At 43.8% G+C, this 23,028-nt stretch overlaps 1 protein-coding gene across 4 annotated transcripts; it reads right to left on the bottom strand.

The window, feature by feature from the left end:
- Positions 1-4,608: 4,608 nt before the first annotated feature.
- On the bottom strand, positions 4,609-22,781 carry ZNF287 (zinc finger protein 287). 4 transcript variants are annotated; one of them, XM_053211749.1, is made up of 7 exons: positions 22,679-22,751; positions 21,853-21,896; positions 20,618-21,218; positions 19,885-19,985; positions 17,926-18,052; positions 17,355-17,441; positions 4,609-9,209 (listed from the first exon to the last, which is right to left on the bottom strand). In XM_053211749.1, exons 3-7 carry the CDS (start codon positions 21,018-21,020, stop codon positions 7,642-7,644), a joined length of 2,286 nt encoding a protein of 761 aa, XP_053067724.1. In that variant the 5' UTR covers positions 21,021-21,218; positions 21,853-21,896; positions 22,679-22,751; the 3' UTR covers positions 4,609-7,641. The 4 variants fall into 4 exon arrangements, with proteins under 4 accessions (XP_053067724.1, XP_014935067.3, XP_026903326.2 ...); XM_015079581.3 differs by lacking the exon at positions 21,853-21,896 and having other exon boundaries at positions 22,679-22,781; XM_027047525.2 differs by lacking the exons at positions 21,853-21,896; positions 22,679-22,751 and adding an exon at positions 22,503-22,672.
- Between the last annotated feature and the right edge of the window lie 247 nt (positions 22,782-23,028).

Genomic DNA, 23,028 nt, shown 5'->3' with positions numbered 1-23,028 from the left:
TGGGCAGGTACAGCCAGGGCGCGTGGGGGCGCCAATGAGAAGGCAGCGGCATTCTTGGAAGGAGACGATGGTAGCTGCTATAATGGCTGCCAACGCAGACACCTGAAGAGACCGCGTCAACAAGTCCCTCGGTCCCTGAAAGCTGAGCTTCCTAAAGCAGCTCAGCTGCAGGGGGCCTGGGGCGCGCCCAAAGCGGCTGGTGGACCGTCAGCTCCGGTCCTCCGCTCCCACCGCCGCTTCTCTTCCTCGCCAGCGGAGGGCGCGCGCAGGTGCGCACCGATGCGCACGGCCGGGGCCACCAAGAGGGGCAGGTGCGCACGCGCCGCGGAGGCTACGGACCACATTTCCCAGGAACGCTTGCGTGCCTGGCCCCGCCCAGTGCCCCAGAATCCCTTCCAAGCCGGAGCCTGGCTTCTGCCTGGCCTTCTCTGGGCTGCAGAGTTGTTTGTCCTGCGGGTAGCGGCGTCATAGTTCGGGGAGCGGCAGCTCTTGCACCGGGGCCTCTTTTGGCCGGGTTTTAGACCCGAGCCCCTCCTGCAGGAGGCGAGCTTGGTCCTTTGGCTGTCACTTCCCAGTCAGCCAGACGGCGGCTCGCCCCGCCACACGGGTGTGGACTTGCAGCCTCTTAGAGGCGGGAGGAAGTTGGATGCCGATGCGGAGGGCGGGTCACAAGGAGTTTCAAAGAGGGCTCATTTCCCAGAAGCTACCCTCCCTGCGGTCTTCTTTGAGTGAGCAACCGAAGTTAGGGCGGGGAGGATGCCCGAGACACACGGTGGTTAGGAACCGAGTGCTAGCCTTGAACCCACGTTCCCTTAAGCAAGACTGGAACACGAGTACGTGAACACTGGAAACTCCAGAAAGGGAAGACCTGGAACCCGCTTACGTAGACCTCTCAACCCACGTTCCCCACCTACCGGGTGTCTCCTCTGATTTAAGACGAAGGGTTACAGGCGCACAGGCGTAGTGTGGTCGGCAGAGGGCAGCGTTGACCGCTTGCTTCCTCAGGGCTAGGGGTCTGTCCCTCGGGACCGGACGGACTCCTGGCGTTGTGCCTTCGTATCCCTTTACTTTCACGCCTCAGAGCTCTTTTATTTACTGACACTCTCGCCCCTCTCCCACACGTCCGATGAGCGTTTGCTCCTTTCCTTAATCTGCCTGGTGTTTGGCTCAGCCAGTAGACCTAAACCCCCACTCCACTGTGTGGACGCATAGCTGGCTAACTTGTTTCATAAAAGGTCGGTAAGTATCTTAGGCTTTGCGGTCTCTTTGGGTTTCACGACTTTGAGGTTGTTGCAGGAAAGCGGGCAAAAACCATACTTAAATGAATATGGCTGTGTTCCAATAAAACTTTATTAACACTGAAATTTGAATTTCATGGATCAGGAAATAATTCTTTTTTCCCCCAACCATTTTAAATGTAGTATATTCTACTCCAGTGTAAAATATGAATGAATGAATATCCCAGATGTAGTTTTTAATCAGTGTACCGCGGAGTGAGATCATTACTTTTCAACCTCTGCGTATGGATCAGATTTGGGATGACCAAAGATTTTTCTTCAGGGAAAGGCCTCTACTCTGCAGTCTTGAAACAGGCAACTTCTTTTGAGTTTCGGTCTTTCCTGCATATAAACCCTAACTGCCCCGAATTCTTGGTGGGAGGTTTCCCCTCTTCTACACTAGAATGGACAATATCGGGAGAGGCGATATGCCAAGGGCCCTGCACTTCCCTAGGTGTTCCTGTTGGGTATGCCAAGATTGCGAGGTCTTAATCGTGCTTTACCTGGGCCATTTCTCAGCCTTGTGTTCACAGCAAGCAAACAGGCAAAGCAGGGGCTGGAGGGGGGTCAGGGAAGGCAAAGAGCATGCTTGGTTACAATTCGCTATAAAAGTAGTGATTCCCCCAACTCAGCGTTGCTTTCCTGTAAGGCAGCCCACGGTTTGTGCTGGAACTCATCTGGGCCCATCTGTGGAGCTACAGAAATGAGTCTAATAGAGCCTTCTGCCTTGTTAGGAGCATATATTCTAGTTGGAAAGATGGTCATTCTTCTGAAGGGTTTTTTTTTTTTTTTTTTTTTAAGTCACCTCTGCCCCCATCGTGGCGCTCAAACTCACGACCCCGAGGTCCAGAGCTGCATGCTCTACCAACTGAGCCACTCAAGTGCCCCTAAGATAGTCACTCTTGATGCCCCTCACTCCCAATCCAAATCCTTAGCAAGTTCTAGAGGCTCTACCTTCAAAATACATCCTGGGTTGGGTCACTTCTTACCACCTCTGCTGCAACCACCATTTCTCCTCCGAATCACTGGAATTCCTGCTTCTGCCCTTGCTGCACTTTAAGACATTAGAATCACCTGGGGAATTGAATACTGATAATTCAGATGGATAATTCTCCATCCCAAATGAAGTAAGTCAATATCCCTCGACGTGGGGCCCGGGCGTTGGTAATTGTAGAAGCTCCCCAGGTCGTTTCAATGTGCAGCTAAGAGTGAGAATCCACTGCCGTTGACAATGAGAGGATGTCGTGGCGTGTCGAGCAAATGGCGACGTGGTCAAATGCACTACTCAACCTGCAGAGCGGTTATGTGGTGGCCTCACCTGTTTTCACATGACTTGAGCAAAGTGTGGCAGATACACTGAAAGGGGTAGGTCAGGGGCAGGATGAACATTTACCTGGTTATGAAAGAATCAAAACGAAAGCTGATTAAAAGCCTGAAATGAGGTATTGGCAGTGGGGATAGAGAAGAGACTGGACTGGAACACATGGAAAGTAAAGCCAATAGGATTGTAACTACAGGCGAACTAGCCTCTCAAAGTTACCGTGAATTAACATAGAGATTTGGGGATGAAAGTTCTGTTTTAGATTAAACCACTGAAGGTACTTTTGAGATAGTTCCAGATGATAACATTGACTATATGGTTCTGAAGCTGGGGAAAGATCTGGGTGGGAGACCAAAACTGAAGTGAGGGTAGAGAGGAGTGCATTCTTGATGGGGCTAGTCTCATTGAAAGATCTGAATTTAGGAAACTATAGAGAAGGGGAGACAAAAATAAACTTTCCATGCTCTAATCTCATCAAAATACAGTTTTATAAAATTGTAGGTACATACTGTTTGTGCTCGGGATTTCCATTAGCATTAATTTTACAGGAAGAATTCAACTAAGTGCCGGAGGCATGGGTCCGGACCCTTATTCTGTCGCTGTAGGACTGTATGACCTCAGGCAAGACACTTCAGCATCATGGGTATCACTTTCCCCATCCATACAGAGGACTTAGCGTTGCTTGCGAGTTCACACACATATTTACACAGATCACTGTAGTGCACATGCTTGCCATTCTTAATGGCTACAGTGTTCCAAGGGGCTAGTAACTGTAGTGAAATATAGAGCCAGGAAGAGAGTAACAAAATAGAGGACTAAGCACATTTACAGGCACATGCAAGTGAATCGATACCAGAAGATACAGTTGAAGAATGAAACCTAACACTCTTAGTTTTGAAGACCAAATAAAAGTTTAGCAAGAAAAACTAGCACTTAGATTTGCAGGAAACAGATCGTCAGGGTTCAGATTTAGATCTTATCAGAAACCTGCCTTAAGGAATGTGATGGGAAAGATGATTAGCTTATAAATACATGAATTACCAAGACATGTAATAGTTAACACATACTAGGTACCACATATTAACTGACATGCTCCCTTCCTTAAACTCTGCTGGTCCTGGTACAAGACCTCTTGGGGTTGCGCTTGCTGCTTTTTAGTATACATATCACTTCCGTCCTCTCCAGCTTAGTTGTATGCTTAAAAGGCTAAGTTGTCTGCTCCCCAGTTTGTCCCAGTATGTAATGATGGCTCTTAGAGATTCTGTAACTGATGAAATGAGTGCAAAGAGTTGCCTTGACAAGAACTAAGTTGAATGGTTAAGACCCAAAGGCTACCTGCTAATGACACCCCAGCAGCAACGAGCATACCTAGCGTCCAGATCTTAGTTTCTAAATAGTTGCTGACTTAGCCAGGGATTGCGGGAGACATGGCTCATTCCATATCTGGGGCATTGAACCTGAGATCTCTTGTGTCAGAAGGCAATGAAGTCCCCAAAGGCTAGAGAAGGAATGACAAGGGACATAAGAGCTACTGGAAGGGTTCCAACTGGCCACATGTGGGACAATTTGAGCAACAGAAACAATGGCCACGATTGACGTAAACACATGGAATAATCGGTCATCACTGCCAACTCCTCACTCTGAAAACTGGTAAGTAAAGAATTTAAGTAGCACCTTGCCTCTAGTGCACTTCCAAATGACAGAAAGCTCTGCCTTACAGACTTACGCATCAGGAAACGTTGAGAGAATGATAGAAAATTGCCGTTTTGCCAATCTTAAGGAAATAACTGATTTGGGGAACGATCGTCATCACTGGGTACTACAAGTACCAGGTGAAAAGTTCTTGCTGAACAAGTTATCCACACCCTGCCAGCGTCAGTCCGGATTAACTGCAACGGAAAAAACACATCTGCACATTGGGAAGATACGGTGATTACCATGATTCACATCACGGATGGTCAACCAGATACTAATAAGACTTTTGATATGATGCAACAGGAGACACATCGGTGAAGTGTTAATATTAAACATGTATATTTAACCTGAATCCAATCAAGGCTTTGGCCATAAATACTAATTTACAGAAGCCACAGGGGGGACAGGAACAAGATAAACCACATGTAAACAATCCGTTAAATCCTGAATGTGAGACATTCTACAACTGACCTGCTCTATTAAAAAAGAAAAAAAAAAAAGTCCTAGAGAAAATCAGAAGTGGAGACACCTGGACAGATGAAACAGACATAGTAATTGAACATAATGTGTGAAACTTGTTGGGATCAGCAGGGAAAATTTAAACATGAAACATTAAAGATTAGAGAATTCTTACTCATTTTTCAAGGTATGTAATGTATGTGGTAATGTGAAAGTCCTTATTTTTATGAGATGCATGCTGAAGTATTTAGGGGTGACATGTCACGTCTAAGTAACTTTCCAGTCGTTCAGTAAAAAATGTTAAAATTTTAAAGCTAGGTGGTAGATATACCGTTCATTTTATTAACTTTTCTGTATATTTCAACATCTTTGTAATAAAAAGTTGTGGAAAATAAGACTATCTGCTAAAAAAAAAAAAAACCAAAAAACTTGAATTACATGTGGATCAGACAACTGTAAAAAGTGGGAAAAATACACAAAGATCCGTGATTCTCCACTATTCTGTTACTGTCTAAGGGCATCCATTGCCTCAGCGTATCAGTGGAAGACTTTATAAATGCATTATTTACATAAAACAAAGGCAGGAAATACAAATTAAAGCGAAAAAAGGCGCTATGGACTGCAATACTCCACACATTCATGCCAGGAGGGGAAAAAGTGTTGTGTAAGATTTGAAGTGGCATTATAAATAAAAATTGCATCTTAAGTACAACGGTTATTTCTAACATGGTAACTATGGCATAAGCCTAACTCGAGTATTCTGCAACCTGAAGACAATCTACACTTTGTGAAGGAGGAGTCCATGACATCAGGGTTAACTGAGGTGAAGACAAGGGAAAGCGGTAGCTTCTTGAAGAAAACACTCAACAAGAAAGCCTCGAAGATGCTAGCACCCCAGGTCTTTCCTTCGGCACCTGTCTGCAGGACGTTTGCTATCAACAGTAACATCCAAACGAGACTGCAATGGTCAATCATATGCTTAAAATGGTATTTATGGCACCAGAATTTAGATCAGTTTTTCTTCATCTAGCTCAGGAAAACTTCCTGTGCAATGACGTCCCACGATTTCTTTAGGAATATCCCCACTGTTAAGAATTCTGATTCTTCAATTTTAAGTAGTTCCTCTTACCCAGCGAATGACCAGTATTTAAGTATTTCTTTGCATGTGTGCACAAAAGTATTTTAAATTCAACCACCTTCACTCCATATCCGTTAATTATACCTTATTACTCAATTCTAACTTACCTACTTATTAATTCAACCGACACAGATCGACCACAACCTACACGCAAGGCACTGAAGAAACAATTAAGAGCAAGATGAAATCTCAGCTCTCAGAATATGGTCTTCTATTCTGATCGTGGAATGCTGTGGATATTAAGCACAATAGTATCTTTACCTGTTTCTATTTGCATTTCTGTTTTCCTTTTATGTTCAGGACCCCACAAACTTAGTTAATATTGTCTAGTGATTGTTGCATCAATGACAGTTTCTGCATCAATGCTTTTTCCAGTAAATGTTTTGACATTTTAAGAGTAATCCCTATTTTCCTTACATGTATGAAAAAGAACCAATTCCAATTATTCTTTTAAAATCAGTTGCTTCATTTTTAGTTCTTTCTTCTAAACAGGCTGAATTTGGTCTTAATTAGCCACTCTTACTTTCTTAGGTAACCCAAGTCCGACAATAGTTCATATTGTAAGTTACCTGTGTATTCTTTCTTCACTGCTAAGTTTTCACCCTTGATTTTTTCCCTGACCCACTTTCTGTAGTGAACTTAAATCTATTTTCCGTGACTTGTTTTTCCCTCACACTATGTAAATAGCTGCTTTCACTACTGCTTTGTCTTGGGATATGGGATTGCATTTGGCGACCCATTTTAGTACGCTTCCTATGTCATTCTGTGACAGTACTTAATAGTTAAGACCATGTCCTTTGTCACATTTCACTACTTTAGTAAGCTTTCTGTTGTTAAATCAGCTGTGGTTTTCAGCACAAGCCCTGTGAAGATCCAGTTGGGAAGTCTGGGCCCTGAGCACAGTAGGCACTCGAGAAATGGGTCTCAATGGAAATGGGCTTTCTATGGCAAAATAGCCACAGGGGAACCTCAAGTTATGAGTTTAGGAGTCAGGTGAAAAAAAAAAGGTAACTTTCTTATTTTTTCCTTTAGGATGACAGATGTCAAAACCTAGTGAAACTAAGGCTAATATGTTTTAAAGGTGAATTTAAGGATGGGTGTTTAATTTTTGCCTGTTTATTTGTACACGTCTAAAGGTTATATATACATTAGTTATCCTAACAGATCATGTTTCATTAAGCTTCTCTTCCTTGAATATTTCAGTAAAGGAAAATGTAATTACACAGTTGTCACATAGAAATTAAGATACCTTCCACTGTATATATTTTGCAAACCTACTGGCTCCACATGGCAGTTATGGCATTAATAGGAAAAGGGAAGGGAACCCCTTATGTATTTAAGGCTTCAAAGCTGGGAAGTAATAAAGGCCTTAAAGCAGCTTTTTCAATTATCCCAAGATTCCCTGCTAGTGTGAAATCCCTACTTGATGGAAGCTCTCCCAAGTTACATTCATAAGGTCTCATTAAGAAGTACTTCAAATACACTAAGAGTTGATGAGTTACAGACTGGGTTTCTCTCTGGAATGAATTGAACTAGTATCAAATAAAGGTTAAGAAGTGAATAAAGTTTTCTTTTTAAATTTCACATTAAATTTAAATAGCTTATATCCACATTACTAATTCTGATACTTCTTTTGATACTTCTGCTGATATCTAACATATATTGCACTTCTTTTGAATAATGTTTTAACGGAGCACAAAATAAAATTCGGGTGAACTGTAAAACCTAAGTCAAGTCATCTGCCATATCCATTAATTATGATGTCTGGCACCAGTATGAACACGCTGATGCTGAATGAGGTTCGTACTCTGGGTGAAGGTTTTACCACATATACGGCATGCATAGGGCTTCTCTCCTGTGTGAATTCTCTGGTGTTGAATAAGGCATGTTCGCTGGCTAAAATCTTTATCACATTCATTACACTTATAGGGCCGTTCTCCAGTATGAGTTCTCTGATGTTGATTAAGTGACGAGGAATAAATAAAAGCTTTCCCACATTCATTACATTTATACGGCTTCTCTCCAGTATGAATCCTCTGATGTTGAGTGAGATTGGCACCCTGTCTATATGCTTTCCCACATATATTGCATTTGAAGGGTTTTTCTCCATTATGAATTCTTTGATGCTGAGTAAGATGTACGCTCTGGCTGAATGCTTTTCCACACACGCTGCATTTATATGGTTTCTCCCCAGTATGTGTTCTATGGTGTTGAGTGAGGTTTGCACTCTGGCTGAAGGCTTTTCCGCATATCTTACATATATAGGATTTCTCTCCAGTGTGAGTAGTCTGATGTTGAATGAGAGTTGAGGAATGAGCAAAGGCTTTTCCACATTCATTACATTTATAACACTTCTCCCCGGAATGAATTCTCTGATGTCGAATAAGGTAAGTACTCTGACTAAACACTTTCCAACACTCATTGCATTTATACGGTTTCTTTCCGGTATGTATTTTTTGATGCTGAAGAAGGTGTGTACTCTGACTGAAAGTTTTCCCACACTCGTTGCATATATAAGGTTTTTCACCGGTGTGAACTCGCTGATGATTAATCAGTGATGAACTGTGGCTGAAGGTTTTACCACATTCCAAGCATTTATATGGTTTCTCTCCAGTATGTGTCCTTTGATGTATAGTCAGGTGTGCACGCTGACTGAAGTCTTTTCCGCAGTCATCACACTTATAGGGTTTCTCTCCAGTATGAATTCTCTGATGTATGGTAAGGTGTGCACGCTGGCTGAAGGCTTTACCACACTGGTGGCATTCATATGGTTTTTCTCCAGTATGCATTCTCTGATGTGCAATAAGGGATGAGATATGCCTAAACTCTTTCCCACATTCTTCACATTCATGAGATTTTTCTTTGGCATGGGTACTTTGGTGTTTCACGAAGGACGGGTTCTTCCTAAACTTTTTCCCACACACGTTACACTTATAAGGCTTCTCTCCAGGGTATATCTTTCTATGTACAATACCATATGAGACATGATTGAAGGTTGCCCTGCCTTCATCATACATAGTTTTATTATCTGATTGGGTACCAAACTGAATAATTAGGTTTGAATGCTTTTCAAAACTATTTCTATATATATCATATTTACTAAGACACTCCTCCATAGGGTCATCTTCTTGTGAGAGGACGGACTTCAAAGGGGAGTTTCTTCCGCTGGTGGGAATTTTCCTGAAGGTATCTGCTGCTTGCCTCTCTAATCTGTCATCGTAGTCATATGGTTCCTCCAACTTGATGGTCTGAGTACCAGTCTTTGTGAACTTAGAAGTATCTGTAACTGGAGTACACTCTTGGGCTTCTGTTTTCCATTCTGAAATAAAACGAATATAAAAATATAAAAAGTTATCCTCTATTTGGAGAAAGGAAACTGCCAAAACAGAAACAAGATACTGAATGGGAATAAAATGCCTAAAAAGACTATGGCCTGGACAACCTCACAATGTGGTACTTAAAGCTTGGGAAAAGAGAGGGGCGCCTGGGTGGCTCAGTTAGTTGAGCAACCGACTCTTGATTTTAGCTCAGGTCATGATCTCAGGGTGGTGAGATCGAGCCCCACATTAGGCTCTGTGCTGGGTGGGGAGCCTGCTTAAGAGTCTCTCTCTCCCTTTACCCTTCCCCACTTCTCTAAAAAGAAATAAACGTTTTATTATAATTTTACAATTATTATTTTAATTTTATTATACAATCCTTATTTAAGTTTTTAAAAATTATTTTATTTAGAAAGAGAAAGAGTACGAGTGAGGAGGGGCAGAGACAGAGGGAGAGAGAATCCCAAGCAGGCTCCGAACTGTCAGGGCAGAGCCCAATGCTAGACCTGAAGTCACAAACCGTGAGATCATGACCTGAGCCGAAATCAAGAATCGGACGCTTAACCAACTGAGCCACCCAGGCACCTCAATAAATAAGATCTTAAAAAACAAAACAAAACAAAACAAAACAAAACAAAACAAAACAAAACTTGGGACAAGTGACTGCAGAAAACCGGAAGACCAAACCGTTGAAAAAGGAGAGGTTCCTCACTATTCAACATGGGCACAGTGCAATAAAATAGGTTAGGTCAGGTGACAGGATTACGAGAAGTGAAAACACTAGTAAGACTTGGGATAACGTGGCCTCACTTCATGCACTGATTCGTATAAAGTAGATGCTAACTCTCATTAACTCCTCCCAGCCTGCTCAGCACAATCTTACATAATATTCCAAAAGCAACTCCATGGAGTGCTCTCCAGGCTCAAACATCTCTAGTAAATCTCTCCTAGTAATAGTTCTCAAGGTACAGTCCCCGGACCGGCAGCATAAGCGGATCACTATCACCTGGGAGTGTGTTAAACTGGTGCCCATCCAGACAAGCCCCATCAGAAACTTTGGAGGTAGGGCTGAGCCATCTGTTTCAGGAAGCCCTCCAAGCGGTTCTGATGTGCACTAAGGTTTGAGGACCAGTGGCTTAAAGGAGAAACGTTTAAAAAGTTCAAAATACCTCCACTTGACACACTCTGTCCCTAAATAATCCAGCTTTGCCTATTCTACTGTATCTTCTACCAAACTGCATAGTTAGCTTAACATTTAAATTCTCCACGTAACTTCAAGCTACTTCCTCATAGCACCTCATACGGGGGCCATATGAAAACCAGACTTAGGCATTCTCTTAAGGTAACTTCTCTACCCATTAAAACAATGGTACGGCCCAGCTGCTGTTTGTCCTTCTAGGAATCCTAAAGTACAGATTAGCTTGAATCATATGAGCTTGCCTTTCTATAGGTCAACATGACTGAAATACCAGCAGTCTCATGATTCAACCATATATGTCGGGGCCATTCAGCACTTGGCCTTGCATTATTACTTCAGAACTTTGTGTGTTTCTTTTATTTCCAACTTAGACACAAACTCTGGGAAAGGCTTATGCTTCTTTTATGCTTCCTTCAGAAAATGGCCCAAGACTTGATATGGTGCCCACTCAACTGAATTGCTGGAATAAATGACAATAATTTGTTGTAAAAAGGTGAACCAAATGAAAGCATACACATACACACAAAAACAAAGTAAACGACAACAACAAAAATCCCTGACTTCAAACCTAGCTGCAAAGCAATCATAGGTACTGACGCCTATTGTTTCCAGCAGGAGGGTGTAAAACAAATTTAAATTATGGTATCTTTTTCCCTTGAAATCAGGTAAAAAACATAGGACTTCCAAATATTAAGAATTGTGTAATGGAATATAATCAAATATGGGTTTTATAATATAGCAAAAGTGACGCCGGGTAGTTCAGAAATTTTCTAAGATGCAGACCAAAATATAAAAACCTTACAAATGGTGCGCCTGGGTGGCTCACTTGATTGAGCATCTGACTTCGGCTCAGGTCATGATCTCACAGTTCACGAGTTTGAGCCCCACATCAGGCTCTGTGCTGACGGCTCAGAGCCTGGAGCCTGCTTCAGATTCTGTGTCTCCCTCTCTCTCTGCCCCTCTCCTGTGCGCGCTCTCTCCCTCTCTCAAAAATAAATATAAAAAAAAATAATAAAAATAAAAAAAACCTTAATATATCCATTCCATAGACTCATATGCAGTCATTAAAAATAAGAGCTGCCATCAATCAATAAATGATGAAAGTAGGGATAATGGAATATTGATAACTGATAAAGATAACTAGGTAGGTTCACATACGTTGACATGTAAGGGTGTATAGGATACATTATGTAGAACAAGATCCACTCTGTGTAAGGATGTGCTATATGTAATATAGATACACATACACAGAGAGTAACAATCTAAGGGGTGAAAATCCTGGTAATGGGTGAGGAGAGGTAGACAAATACTTCATTTTCCTTCCTTGTACTGACTGAATTTACAAATGACTTTTATTACTTTGATTCAAACACAAACATCATAGTTGACATTAGAAAATGCTTGGGAGTGATGTTAAATGAAAAAAGTAGTATCATAAACTAGCATGAAAATGCACTGGAACTAGACAAATATCAAAGTGCTAACAAGATTACAGGTTTTTAAAAAATACTTTCCAATTTTCAATAAATTGGATATATGACTTTTATTGCTATTTAGTACTAGAAATGTACTTATATTATTTTTATATAACAAAAATATTTAAACACAACTCTCTCAAACCAGGATTTGTCCCTCTTCCCTCCAAAAGAACAAAATGAGAATGTTAAGGGACTGTACAGGTAGAGGTGTGCAGGCACACACACACAAATGAGAGGACCAGAAGCTGAGTTTTATTCTGATTCCAGGAAACCGGACAGTCTATGGCAGAGTGCACCGTATACCTGAAAAGTACTAAAGTGAGAACAAGCTTAAAATAACAAGGCTGAATCATGACCATGAAGAAATGGATATAATATACATTTAAAAAAAACTTTTTTTTTTCAACGTTTATTTATTTTTGGGACAGAGAGAGACAGAGCATGAACGGGGGAGGGGCAGAGAGAGAGGGAGACACAGAATCGGAAACAGGCTCCAGGCTCTGAGCCATCAGCCCAGAGCCTGACGCGGGGCTCGAACTCACGGACTGCGAGATCGTGACCTGGCGGAAGTCGGACGCTTAACCGACTGTGCCACCCAGGCGTCCCTATACATTTTAAAACCAATCAGCTTACCGGAAATTCAAAAACCGATGTTATTAAACTGTGCTTAAATCTATGTATTTAACCAGAAAGGGCCGGTTGGAAGTGCTGAGTGTCTAGTCAACAGGGCCAAAAAATGGTGCAATACTTCTAGCAGATGAGATCAGTGTTGACTTAGGTAACCAAAGAAAGCTTCAGGGGGAGGTAGGATTGGAGTGGAACCTGAAAGAATGGCTATAGGTCCTGAATAAACAACTATCAAAGTTCTGAGATAGGAGTGGCCAGTGAAGACCAATACTATTGTTCTATTTGTGAATTATCAAAGTTTCCGTTTCCTGAAGCATGACTAATCAGGTATCCAAACCAAAGGCTCAACTTATGATGTATCTCTACGCTGGTAAGAAAGGAAAATCCTCAGAGGCCAAAACTCAGGCAAAAGCAGGGAGACAGGAAATCAGCAAGAGCTGACGGAGACAGCTCCTCCATCTGTTTACTGACCTTACACTTCCATTTTGAGGGGCAAGGGCCCAAGGGCCAAAAAACAAAGCCTGAGGCCCTAACAAGGAGGGGGTGCTCACAGGACTCCTGAGCATAGAGGATTACACTCTGCTGAAGGACTGGCTAGAAAAAACAAACAAAACTTAAAAAAAAAAACAACCCTCACTTCTACATAATCTTTTCTCAGTCTTGGTGCTCTTTGGAAGAAGAAAATTCTCCTCCTAAAATACATAACCATAAACTGTCCCCTCTTGTGAATTTACAGTGCCAATGCATGCTACCTGAAAGTCAATCTAAAAAACTTCTCAGGTTCAAATTAAAGTGATCCCAGGGGCGCCTGGGTGGCTCAGTCAGTTAAGCGTCCTGCTTCAGCTCGGGTCATGATCTCGCAATATGTGAGTTCGACAGCTCAGAGCCTGGAGCCTGCTTTACATTCTGTGTCTCTCTCTCTCTTTGCCCCTCACGCACGCATGCTCTCTCTCTCTCAAAAATAAATAAACATTAAGAAAACAAGCGGTCCCAGACTGGCAGTACCCTCCAGAAGACTATCCTGACTTCTAGTTCAGGCTCACTTCCCTTATGTCATGCATATTTTCTCAGTGTCTAGAGTGTGCCAAAATCATTCCACGAAGAATTTACTGTGGTAGAGGCACGTTCTGTGCTATAGGTATATATAGGTCATTCTGCTATAAATTATGAGAAGAATTAGCTTTTCAAATAGCGTGACCCTTAAAATATCTAATGACCAGGTAAGTTAACAAGTATTAGAAGTCAGTGACTTAAAAAAAAAAAAAAAAAAAGGCAAAAGACAAGCAAGAATCAAGAGTCTAGTGCACTTCTCTTGTAGACAGAAAGACACGTAAGAATATCTTTATGATTTCTATTTGCAAAGAGAAACATGGAAGGAAAAACCAGAAATAAATAGGGGTAGATTGGAACAGAGCAGAAGGGATGGGAGCATATACCTTTCTACACAGTTTTGACTTCTGAACCAAGTTAATGTTTCTACATACTCAAAAACGGAAGATTAAAAACCAGAAAACAAGAAAACACTAAAACTGAATACAAATAGAGTCAAACAAACCCTTAAGCCGTACAGCAAACCCTTAAGACAGCTAAAAGGAAAGAACTGAAGGAAGTTTTGAACTTAGTATTCTGTATACCCTTAGTGGGATATACTGTAAGGACAGAAAGGACTTTGAAGAAATTTTGAAAGTTACCCAGTTTGTTATTGGTAGTGATAGGTAGTGACCTAATTCTGAAACCATTTTTCTGTGTGTTACATGACAGGGCGAATCAATATATACTAGTGCTCTTGAGAACCAGGTTGTTCACCGTATGGAAAAGGAAATACAAGACGGAATAGCCTTGCGGTGCTGGATATCAGTTAGAGTTATCGGCGTGAACTCATGATTAAGAGAACCACATACATACATATGCATACTTCCCAGCTCTATCCACTGGAAGCAACGGTACCCACAGTAGTGAGCACACTTCCTGCCCACATTCTGGTTTCTAAGTACTATTCCCTATCAAAATGAACCAGGGTACTTTGGAGAGCCTCCAGGTCTAAGGTAGGCACAAGGTGAGTCAAAAGAACATTCTGTTGTGCTAGAAAGCAGGGGAAGGATTAAAGACTAATGGGGACCTGTCAAAAGGACATTGGACTTGGTTTGCAGGGCTCCTATTACCCCAACTGGGGACAAATGAGCATGAAAAACAAAAAACAAACCAAACCAGGAATTAGTGGACTAGTAACACCCTGTAGTTGGAAAAATTCCACTAGTCTACAGTGCTATGTACACACAAAAATGAGACAGAAGAACTGTGCCTTACAGGAGAATGCTAGTAATCCTTGAGAAGAGGCCTGAATTGGAAAATCACCATCTTGCAACCAGCAATATGATAAAGCAAGAATCAACAACGGAGGCCAAAAATGCTTAAGTAAAATATTACCAGGGAATAGAATAGTCATGTGGCCTCTAAGTATCACTCCACAGATTGCTTACTGATTATAAAGAAAAAAACCCTGCACCTTTAAAATGGAGAGATCTGGCCAACAGCACCTCAAGCAAAATGAGTATCACTAATGAGACAAATGGCAACGCAAAGTACACACCTGAGGTTGTTTTGGTAAGAATATTTGATCTGAATCTAAACGTAAGGAAACAATCAGGCAGATCTAGGTTGTGGGTCATTCTTAAAAAAACGTGGCCTGAGGTGCCTGGGTGGCACAGTCAGTTAAGCATCCAACTTCGGCTCAGGTCACGATCTCATGCTCCGTGGGTTCGAGCCTCGTGTCGGGCTCTGTGCTGACAGCTCGGAGCCTGGAGCCTGCTTTGGATTCTGTGCCTGCCTGTCTCTCTGCCCCTCCCCTGCTCACACTCTGTTTCTCTCCCTCTCAAAAATAAATAAACATTAAAAAAAATATTAAAAAAAAACCTGGCCTGGATCCTTCAAAAAATGCTCCAAGGAAGGTAGGAAGGAAAGAGAAAAGAAAACAGAAAAGAAATGAGAAAAGAAACAAAAAGGAAAGAAAGAAAAGGAAAGGCGGAAAACAATTCTAGACTAAAAGGGACTAAAGACACAGGATAACTAAGTGGAGCACAGGATTACTGACAGGAGATCCCGGAAGGGGGAGAAAAGCTGCGTGATATTCAGGGACGGTGGGGGAAGTCTGAATATGGGACTATACGAGATACACATCTTGTATAAATGTGAAATATGTGAGGGGAGAGAATGATGAGCCTATGTCGAAGAATGGGAGATACATGCAGAAATACGTGGGGGGATGTCATGATCCCTGCAACAACTAACTTTCAGATGGTTTTTTGCAAAAGCAAAGTGTGTGTGTGTGTGTGTGTGTGTGTGTGTGTGTGTGTGTGTGTGTGTAGAGATAAAAAGCAGAAGTGGCTAAATAATGGTAGCTGGTAGTTCCAGGCGACAATTACACAGGTGTTCAATGTACTGATTCTGCAACTTTTCTGTAGGTTTGAAGTTCTTGCGGAGGAAGGCAGGAATGGGAACACCAAAAAGCCCATCAACAAGAAACAGGTTCAATAATTTAGGAGACACACAATAAAATGTGATGCAGATATTAAAAAAAAAAAAAACAATGAGGAAGTTCTTTATATCCTCACTTGGAACACTTTTCAAGATATACTTAAAAAAATTTTTTTTGAGAGAGAGAGAGAGAGAGAGAGAGAGAGGGCTTGGGGATGGAGGGACAGAGCGGGAGAGAGAGAATCTCAAGCAGGCTTCACGTGTGAAGCTTGACGTGGGGCTTGACCCCACGACCCTGGGACCTGGACCTGAGCAGAAATCAAGAGTCAGACGCTCAACTGACTGAGCCTCCCCAAGTGCCCCTAGATATACTTTTAAGTAAACAAAAGCAAAGTACAAAACTGTGTGTACGTTGCTACCATTTCTGTTAGAAAATGGAGAAGACATTACAAAAAAATTTTTTTTCCTAAACGTTTGTTTTTGAGAGAGAGAGAGAAAGAGACAGAGAGACAGAGAGAGACAGAGAGAGACAGAGGGCGAGCAGGGGAGGGGCAGAGAGAGAGGGAGACAGAATCTGAAGCAGGCTCCAGGTTCTGAGCCGTCAGCAGAGCCTGACGCAGGGCCTGGGCTCAAACTCGTGGACTGCGAGATCATGACCTAAGCCGAAGTCAGACGCTTTACTAATGACAGAGCCACCCAGGCGCCCTAGGAAGAAGCCCTTTTTATATTGACTTGATACGCAAACAAAACACCTTAACAGAAACAACTAGAAACAAGCACCAGTTCTTGGGTGCTGGGAGAAGCAGGAACTGGGTGAATGTGCTATACAACGAAAGAACGTTTTTGAATCTTCTGAATTTATACATTTTTAAATTAGAAAATAGAGTAAGTTAGGAAAGTGGAGGCAGGAGGCTACAGGGGTTTGCTGGTGAAACAGAATAAAAGAAATTTAAAAAGAAGGTTTGAAACTTCAAATCTTAGGGATATTCATGCATGCTTAAAAAGGAGGGCAGGAGGGGTGCCTGGGTGGCTCCATCTGTTGAGCGTGCAACTCTGGATTTAGGCTCAGATCATGATCTTGTGGTTCGTAGGATCAGACCCTGCACCGGGCTCTGCACTGACAGTGCGGAGCCTACTTGGGATTCTCTCTCTCTCCCTCTGCTCCTGCCCTGCTTGTGTTGTCTCTCTCAAAATAAATAAACTGTGTCTCTTCCTGAAAATGGCATCTGTCAGGAAGCAATGCCGAACAGTTCAGTGCTCTTGACAGGCTGGGATGTCTTTGTGGGGATGCCTTGGCCATACTTAAAAAACAGATCTCACTGCAGTCAGGCTCTGAAGGACAAACAATCCCACGCCAGCTGTGCTCTCACCTGGACTAGGGCCTTCTAAGATTTCTTTTATCACCATCCATGGTTCTTCCAACATGGGAATCACAGTTGGTCGGTACACGGTCAGTCCTGTTCATGAGGAAACAGAAGGAGTTTTATCCCGGAGATAAACGGTTGTTCGAATTTTATTACCTGACTTCTACTTATTTGTGAGGACAGACTTCTATGGGAAAACAATGGTTCACGGACAGGATGTAGTGGGAGAATTAGATCACTGTCCTTTCCAGAGCTAAAATGAACATTTCCTGCCACCCAAGAGGATATGTGCATAGAGATCATGGCGGGAGGAGATCACAGGAAAGGTAGGAAATGGGCAAGGCGCAGTGCTGTGTGGAAGCCCAGGGAAGCCGGGCATCACAGTTTTCAATGATCCTTCACTTAGAAACCTTTTATTTGGGAAAAGGGAAAACATTTCTGTGCCTGAACGGGATGAGCACGCTCACCTCTAGGCCCCATTCTTAGCAAAATACTTTAGAGACCAACCCATTTTTAATAAGAGAGGAAAGGAGACTTGGAGGGTATGCTGGCAGGAGCGGGTGTAGATGATGCTTACCCAGAGAAACCATGTTCCAGTAGTTCTGTAATGTCACAGTCTTGTACAATTCCTTCTGTACAGGACGCATGATCTCCCAGTCCTCCTGGGTGATATCCACAGCCACATCTTTGAATGTCATTGATTCCTAAAACATCAAATATAACCTGGTTCAAGAACTGGTAGAATGAGGACAGTGAAAATGCCAAGTGTGTGTGTGGTGAGGGGACTCGCAGAATCTTGAGCTTCAGTAAGACCCTGAAGGTCTAGTTAACACCCTTACCCGAGTTATGGATGAGAACACCTGAATGGTCCTACAGGGGAGTCTGAAAATAAAGCAAAATTTATCATCACATTTTCGGCTGGCACTGGCGCATGCGTTGGTGATTGCATCTTAAAGAAGAAAGGGCTTTACAAAGATGACACTCTTGAATGGTTGTGCTTTTTTGAGCTTTGCCTCAAGAATTCAGTGTGTTATTGGGGCGCCTGGGTGGCTCGGTCGGTTAAGCGTCAGACTCTTGATTTTGGCTCAGGTCATGATCTCCTGGTTGGTGAATTGGAGCCCTGCCTTGGGCTCTGTGCGGATAGCCTGGGATTCTCTCTCTCTGCCCACCCACCCTCTCTCTCAAAATAAATAAATAAACATTAAAAAACATCTAAAAATCTTTAAAACTGGGACCAAACTCACACTGTTGAACTGTTATACTTTTAGATACATTTCTCAATCTGGCAAGGTTAGTATTCCTCTTGGCTCTTTTCTTCCTTTTGTTACACAAAACTGATTACTTCTCCATGTCTTTCAAATGAAGTTTACATTTCTTAAAAAAATTATATTGGGTTTTCAAATTACATTTTCAATTTATAATTTCGGGAGAACAGACGATTTATAGTATTTAAAGCTTCTTTCATGTCTTACAGAATGATACACGATATGGATGTACTATAAAATTTATATTATGTTTAGTCCTAGATATCTTAAATTTTGGGGGTGGGGAGTCTTTTTTTGCTTTTAAGTTTATTTTGAGTGAGAGAGAGAGAGAGAGAAAGAGAGAGTGAGTAGGGGAGGAGCAGAGAGAGGGAGAGAGAAAATCCCAAACAGGCTCCATGCTAGCAGCATAGAGCCCAGGGCTCGAACACATGAGCCATGAGATCATGACCTGAGCTGAGACCAAGAGTTGACGCTTAACTGACTGAGACACCCAGGCGCCCCTGTGCATGGAATCTTTTATTTCATCTTAACATCTGCCTGATTTTAATGTGTATGTACAAAAGTGATGTTTAAACATTTATTTTGGAGAGAGTGAGAGAGAGAGAGAGAGAGAGACAGAGACAGCACGAGCAAAGGAGAGATAGAGAGAGAGGGAGACATGGAATCTGAAGCAGGCTCCAGGCTGCCAGTGTCAGGTGTGTATTTTTACAGTAAAAATTTCTCTTAAGATGGCCTGACGTAACACAGACTTACGATCAACATTACACCACAAAACACATGGCCTTTAATTACTTGTTAATGAGAAAAATAACATTAGCAACCACTGCTTATTGATGGCTTACTGTAGTCCAGGCTAACCACAAGTCGCATAATATTTAATCCTCCCAATCTAACAGGTAAATTCTATTTATTAGAGTTTAATAATTCAGGCCAAGTGTGGTCAAGTATCTTGCTCCAAATCATAGGTTCAGAACCACGAACTAAATCTGATCATCTGGCTGTGGAGGTCAATCCCTTAACCTCTATGGTTGCTGCCTTACAGTCAAAAAGTGAGGAAGGGCATATCTGGGGAAGGCTCTGGGGAGCTTATTTCCTACACAGGGCAGTCACTTACCTTAACAAACAGGGTGGATTTAAAGAGAGAAACTGATGTTTAAGTCCTAGATTGGGCTTTAGGGGGCAAAGAAGTTACAGGGCCAGGACAGAAAACGTCCTCATACATACACCTCTTAATAAGCCATTTTAAAATCATAGAAGAAACCAACACTTACTTTGGTCACCAAGTCATTTAACCATCCTGCCTGCAAAGCAGGTCTTCCTTTGGGGTCTTCCTCTGGGGTCTCTTGGGGAAGGGCAGAATGCTGAGGAGCAGCTAGGGAAGAAGGGAGACCGTGATGGAGATTAGTCCTACTTGAACAGCCTACGAAATTCTTCACCAGATAGATGCCTACACTTTCCTACAGTGAGAAGTGAGAAAGAAACCAAAACCAGCACCCACACTTCAAAGAAGCAGAGGGAAGGGCCGATGATTTGTCCTAAGATGTCAAACCAGGCTTCAAAAACAAGTCTGTTCTGGGACGGCTAAGGATACGTACTAAATTCACAATTTTCTACTAAAGCGTCATGTGATGTAAATTTTGTGTGTTGTGTCTGAACAAGGAAATGTTTTCTGGACCCTTTCCTACCTTTCTGCAAGCATGTTACTGTAAAACCTAATTCACAAAAGCAAATGGTTTCTTTGCAGAATGGTTCAAACCTCTGCAGGTGAAATTCCTGAGGGCTCCCACAGGGGTAATTTGGTTTAAGCCTTCGGGTAATATGTGTGTGTGGTCTCCAGCAGTCTGGCAGGGGCACACCAGGCAGGACCGGGGCGCACGTTCAAGTGTGTTCTCACTCACTGAGCTCTGCTCTCGCCGGTTTCTTTGAAGGGCTGCTCTGTGACAGTCCCGGTTAGTCTTCTCTAACCACCCAGGACTCTTCCCCTCTCTGCCCTACAATCCTCACCTTCCTCTTCTAGAATCTGAGTCAAATCCTCCACCAGAGTCACCACTTCCTCACTGCTCTCTGGGTACTGGGACTTCACCCACGTCCTAACCTCCCCAGGCAGGATGGTCAGGAACTGCTCTAGCACCAGCAGCTCCAAGATTTGTTCCTTGGAGCGAATCTCAGGTCTTAACCATTTAAGGCAGAGCTCTCGGAGTTGATTCAATGCCTTTCGAGGACCAGCTATGTCTGGATATGGGAAATTTCGAAAATTCTGTCGACAGGTCTCAGTGTCACGCAAGAGTCTCAAAGCATGCGTTTCCTTCTCCACATTGTGGGGTCCACTCTGAACCTTGTCTGGCTTCCACATTAGAAGGATTTGGGAGCGTGAAGAACTGGTCATCCTCTTGCACGGGGAGAACATTGCTACAGACAGGAAGGTCAGTCTGGCAGTATCCTTTATTTTTCCAGTAGTGAGCCAACTGCTTGAAGTCTCATGCTAGAGCCACAAAGACATTCTCTCAAAGGCTGCTGCAGCCAGGGGCAGAACAAGGTCAAGGTAGAGTCAGCAGCCTTAGTTACAAATTTGGAGCCCAGAACTTGCAGGGATGGTTAAGAGACCCTAAAACACAAGAACAGACCACAAAGTCAAGAATTCCTGGTGCTCTTTGCTATGCGCATACACCAACAGAGATTGCCTACTCAGTCGGCACAGATAAACACAATCGGACTTTACCCTGGTCTTCCTCCCCTACATCCTTAGATTTGTATGATAAGTGCAATCTGTTGGGGACAGGGGATGGGACTGCCATCAAAAGGTGGTAATAGAGGGGCACCTGGGTGGCTCAGTTGGTTAAGTGTCTGACTTCGGCTCAGGTCATGACCTCACGGCTAGCTGGTGAGTTAGAGCCCCGTGTCAGCTCTGTGGTGACAGCTCAGAGCCTGGAGCCTGCTGTGGATTGTGTCTCCCTCTCTCTCTGCTCCTCCCCTACCCGCGCTCTGTCTCTTTCTCAGTAATAAACATTTAAAAAAATATTTCTAAAGAATTAAAAAAAAAAAAAGGTGGTCATAAAAGCAAAGACCTGGATCATGAGCCAAACAACAGATCAAACTTCTAACTTGTTGAAAAAGAAATTAAACTTTTACAGAGGGGGCAAGAAAGCTTCAGTATTTTTCTGTTACTTACAGAAGCTGTAAAGGACAGAACTACCTCTCAAGAACAACAGAGCGAATCCATTAGGTACTTAGAACGATACCTGAGAATTTCTTCTTAATAAACTGCTCAAGGTTCCCAAGGAAACTGTCAAGGAAAAAAGGGCAAGCCATTTACCTGCTTTGCATATTAATGCCAGACTATTCTAGCTTTTAGCTATCAGAGGGCTGGGGAGACGAGCCGGTAAGACGGGGGGCGGTGGCGGGGTGGGGGGGGGGGGGGAGTAGAAGAGGCTGGTGTGATTTGAAGCCCTTTTAAATGCTTCTACAGGAGACAATTCCTTAGGAATAAATATGAAACCGGGATTCCCGAAGAAAACCTCGGAACAGGCCAGACCTGGAGCACCGACACCACCTGTCCGCGGGCCCCAGTTCTGAGCCCTCCTCAAAGCTCAGTCGTGTAACCAAAGCCAACTGTGTACCAGGCCCTGCAGGGGAGACGCGCCGGCCTCACCCGTCGCCTGCCCTTCCCGGTCGGGTCTCCCTAACACCTCTTCGAACGGGGGGTCGCGGGCAGCGGGGGAGCAAGTGGGGATCCGACGACGCGCTGAGCTGGGACCGGGCCCCCCACAGGAACCTCCACCCCGCGTTCGTCTTCTCCGCAGGCCGCGTGCACGGGCTCCCGCGCGTGGACGGGCTGGGGCTCCGGCCTGACCGCGCGGACACTCGCGCCCGGCGCCCTCGACATCATTACCTGTCGCGGGGACCCGGCGGACGCGCAGCCAGAGCGGCCCTAGAGGCCCGGGGCAACAATGGCGGCGGGGGCGCGGGCGCCTGCGTGGCGAGCTCAGCCCCGCGCTGCAGAGGGGCCTCTGGCTCCGCCACTTCCCTAACCCGGAAAGCACGACGTGTCTCGGCCGGGAGCCTCACCTTCCAGCCCGCGCCTGAGAAGCCTGGCCCGGAACGCGCCGCGCCTCGGCTCGGCCGCGACCTCGCCTCAGCGCCACTGCGCATGTGCGCAAGGAGAACGCTGCGCGCCCGCTGAGCCAATCGGAAGCCGCGTCCCGGCCCTTCCTCCCGCCGGAGCCTCATTCCTTGGACCTGTCTCCATGGTAACCTCCTCCACCCATCACTGCGACTTGCTCGTTTAGGCTGCAAGGGTCTGAAGGGAACTTTAAAGTTTCCCTGGTCAGAAGCAGGTCTGGTAGATGACTGGGAGGTCGGGGAGCAGCTAGCATCTGGGCGAGGGGGCTGCGGATGGGTGGTTAAAGCTCCGTGCT

Source organism: Acinonyx jubatus, chromosome E1, assembly GCF_027475565.1.
Source record: "Acinonyx jubatus isolate Ajub_Pintada_27869175 chromosome E1, VMU_Ajub_asm_v1.0, whole genome shotgun sequence".
Taxonomy (NCBI): domain Eukaryota; kingdom Metazoa; phylum Chordata; class Mammalia; order Carnivora; family Felidae; genus Acinonyx; species Acinonyx jubatus.
Note: the sequence above shows the minus strand (reverse complement) of the source record. Positions and strands in the feature narration are given on the sequence as shown.

Coding starts and splice junctions, on each gene's coding strand:
- ZNF287 (XM_015079581.3), bottom strand. CDS start 21,020: ATGTTCTCCCCGTGCAAGAGGATGACCAGTTCTTCACGCTCCCAAATC. Junction 19,986..20,617: donor TCAGATTCTAGAAGAGGAAG/GTGAGGATTGTA, acceptor CTTCTTCCCTAG/CTGCTCCTCAGCATTCTGCC. Junction 18,053..19,884: donor TAAATGACTTGGTGACCAAA/GTAAGTGTTGGT, acceptor TTGATGTTTTAG/GAATCAATGACATTCAAAGA.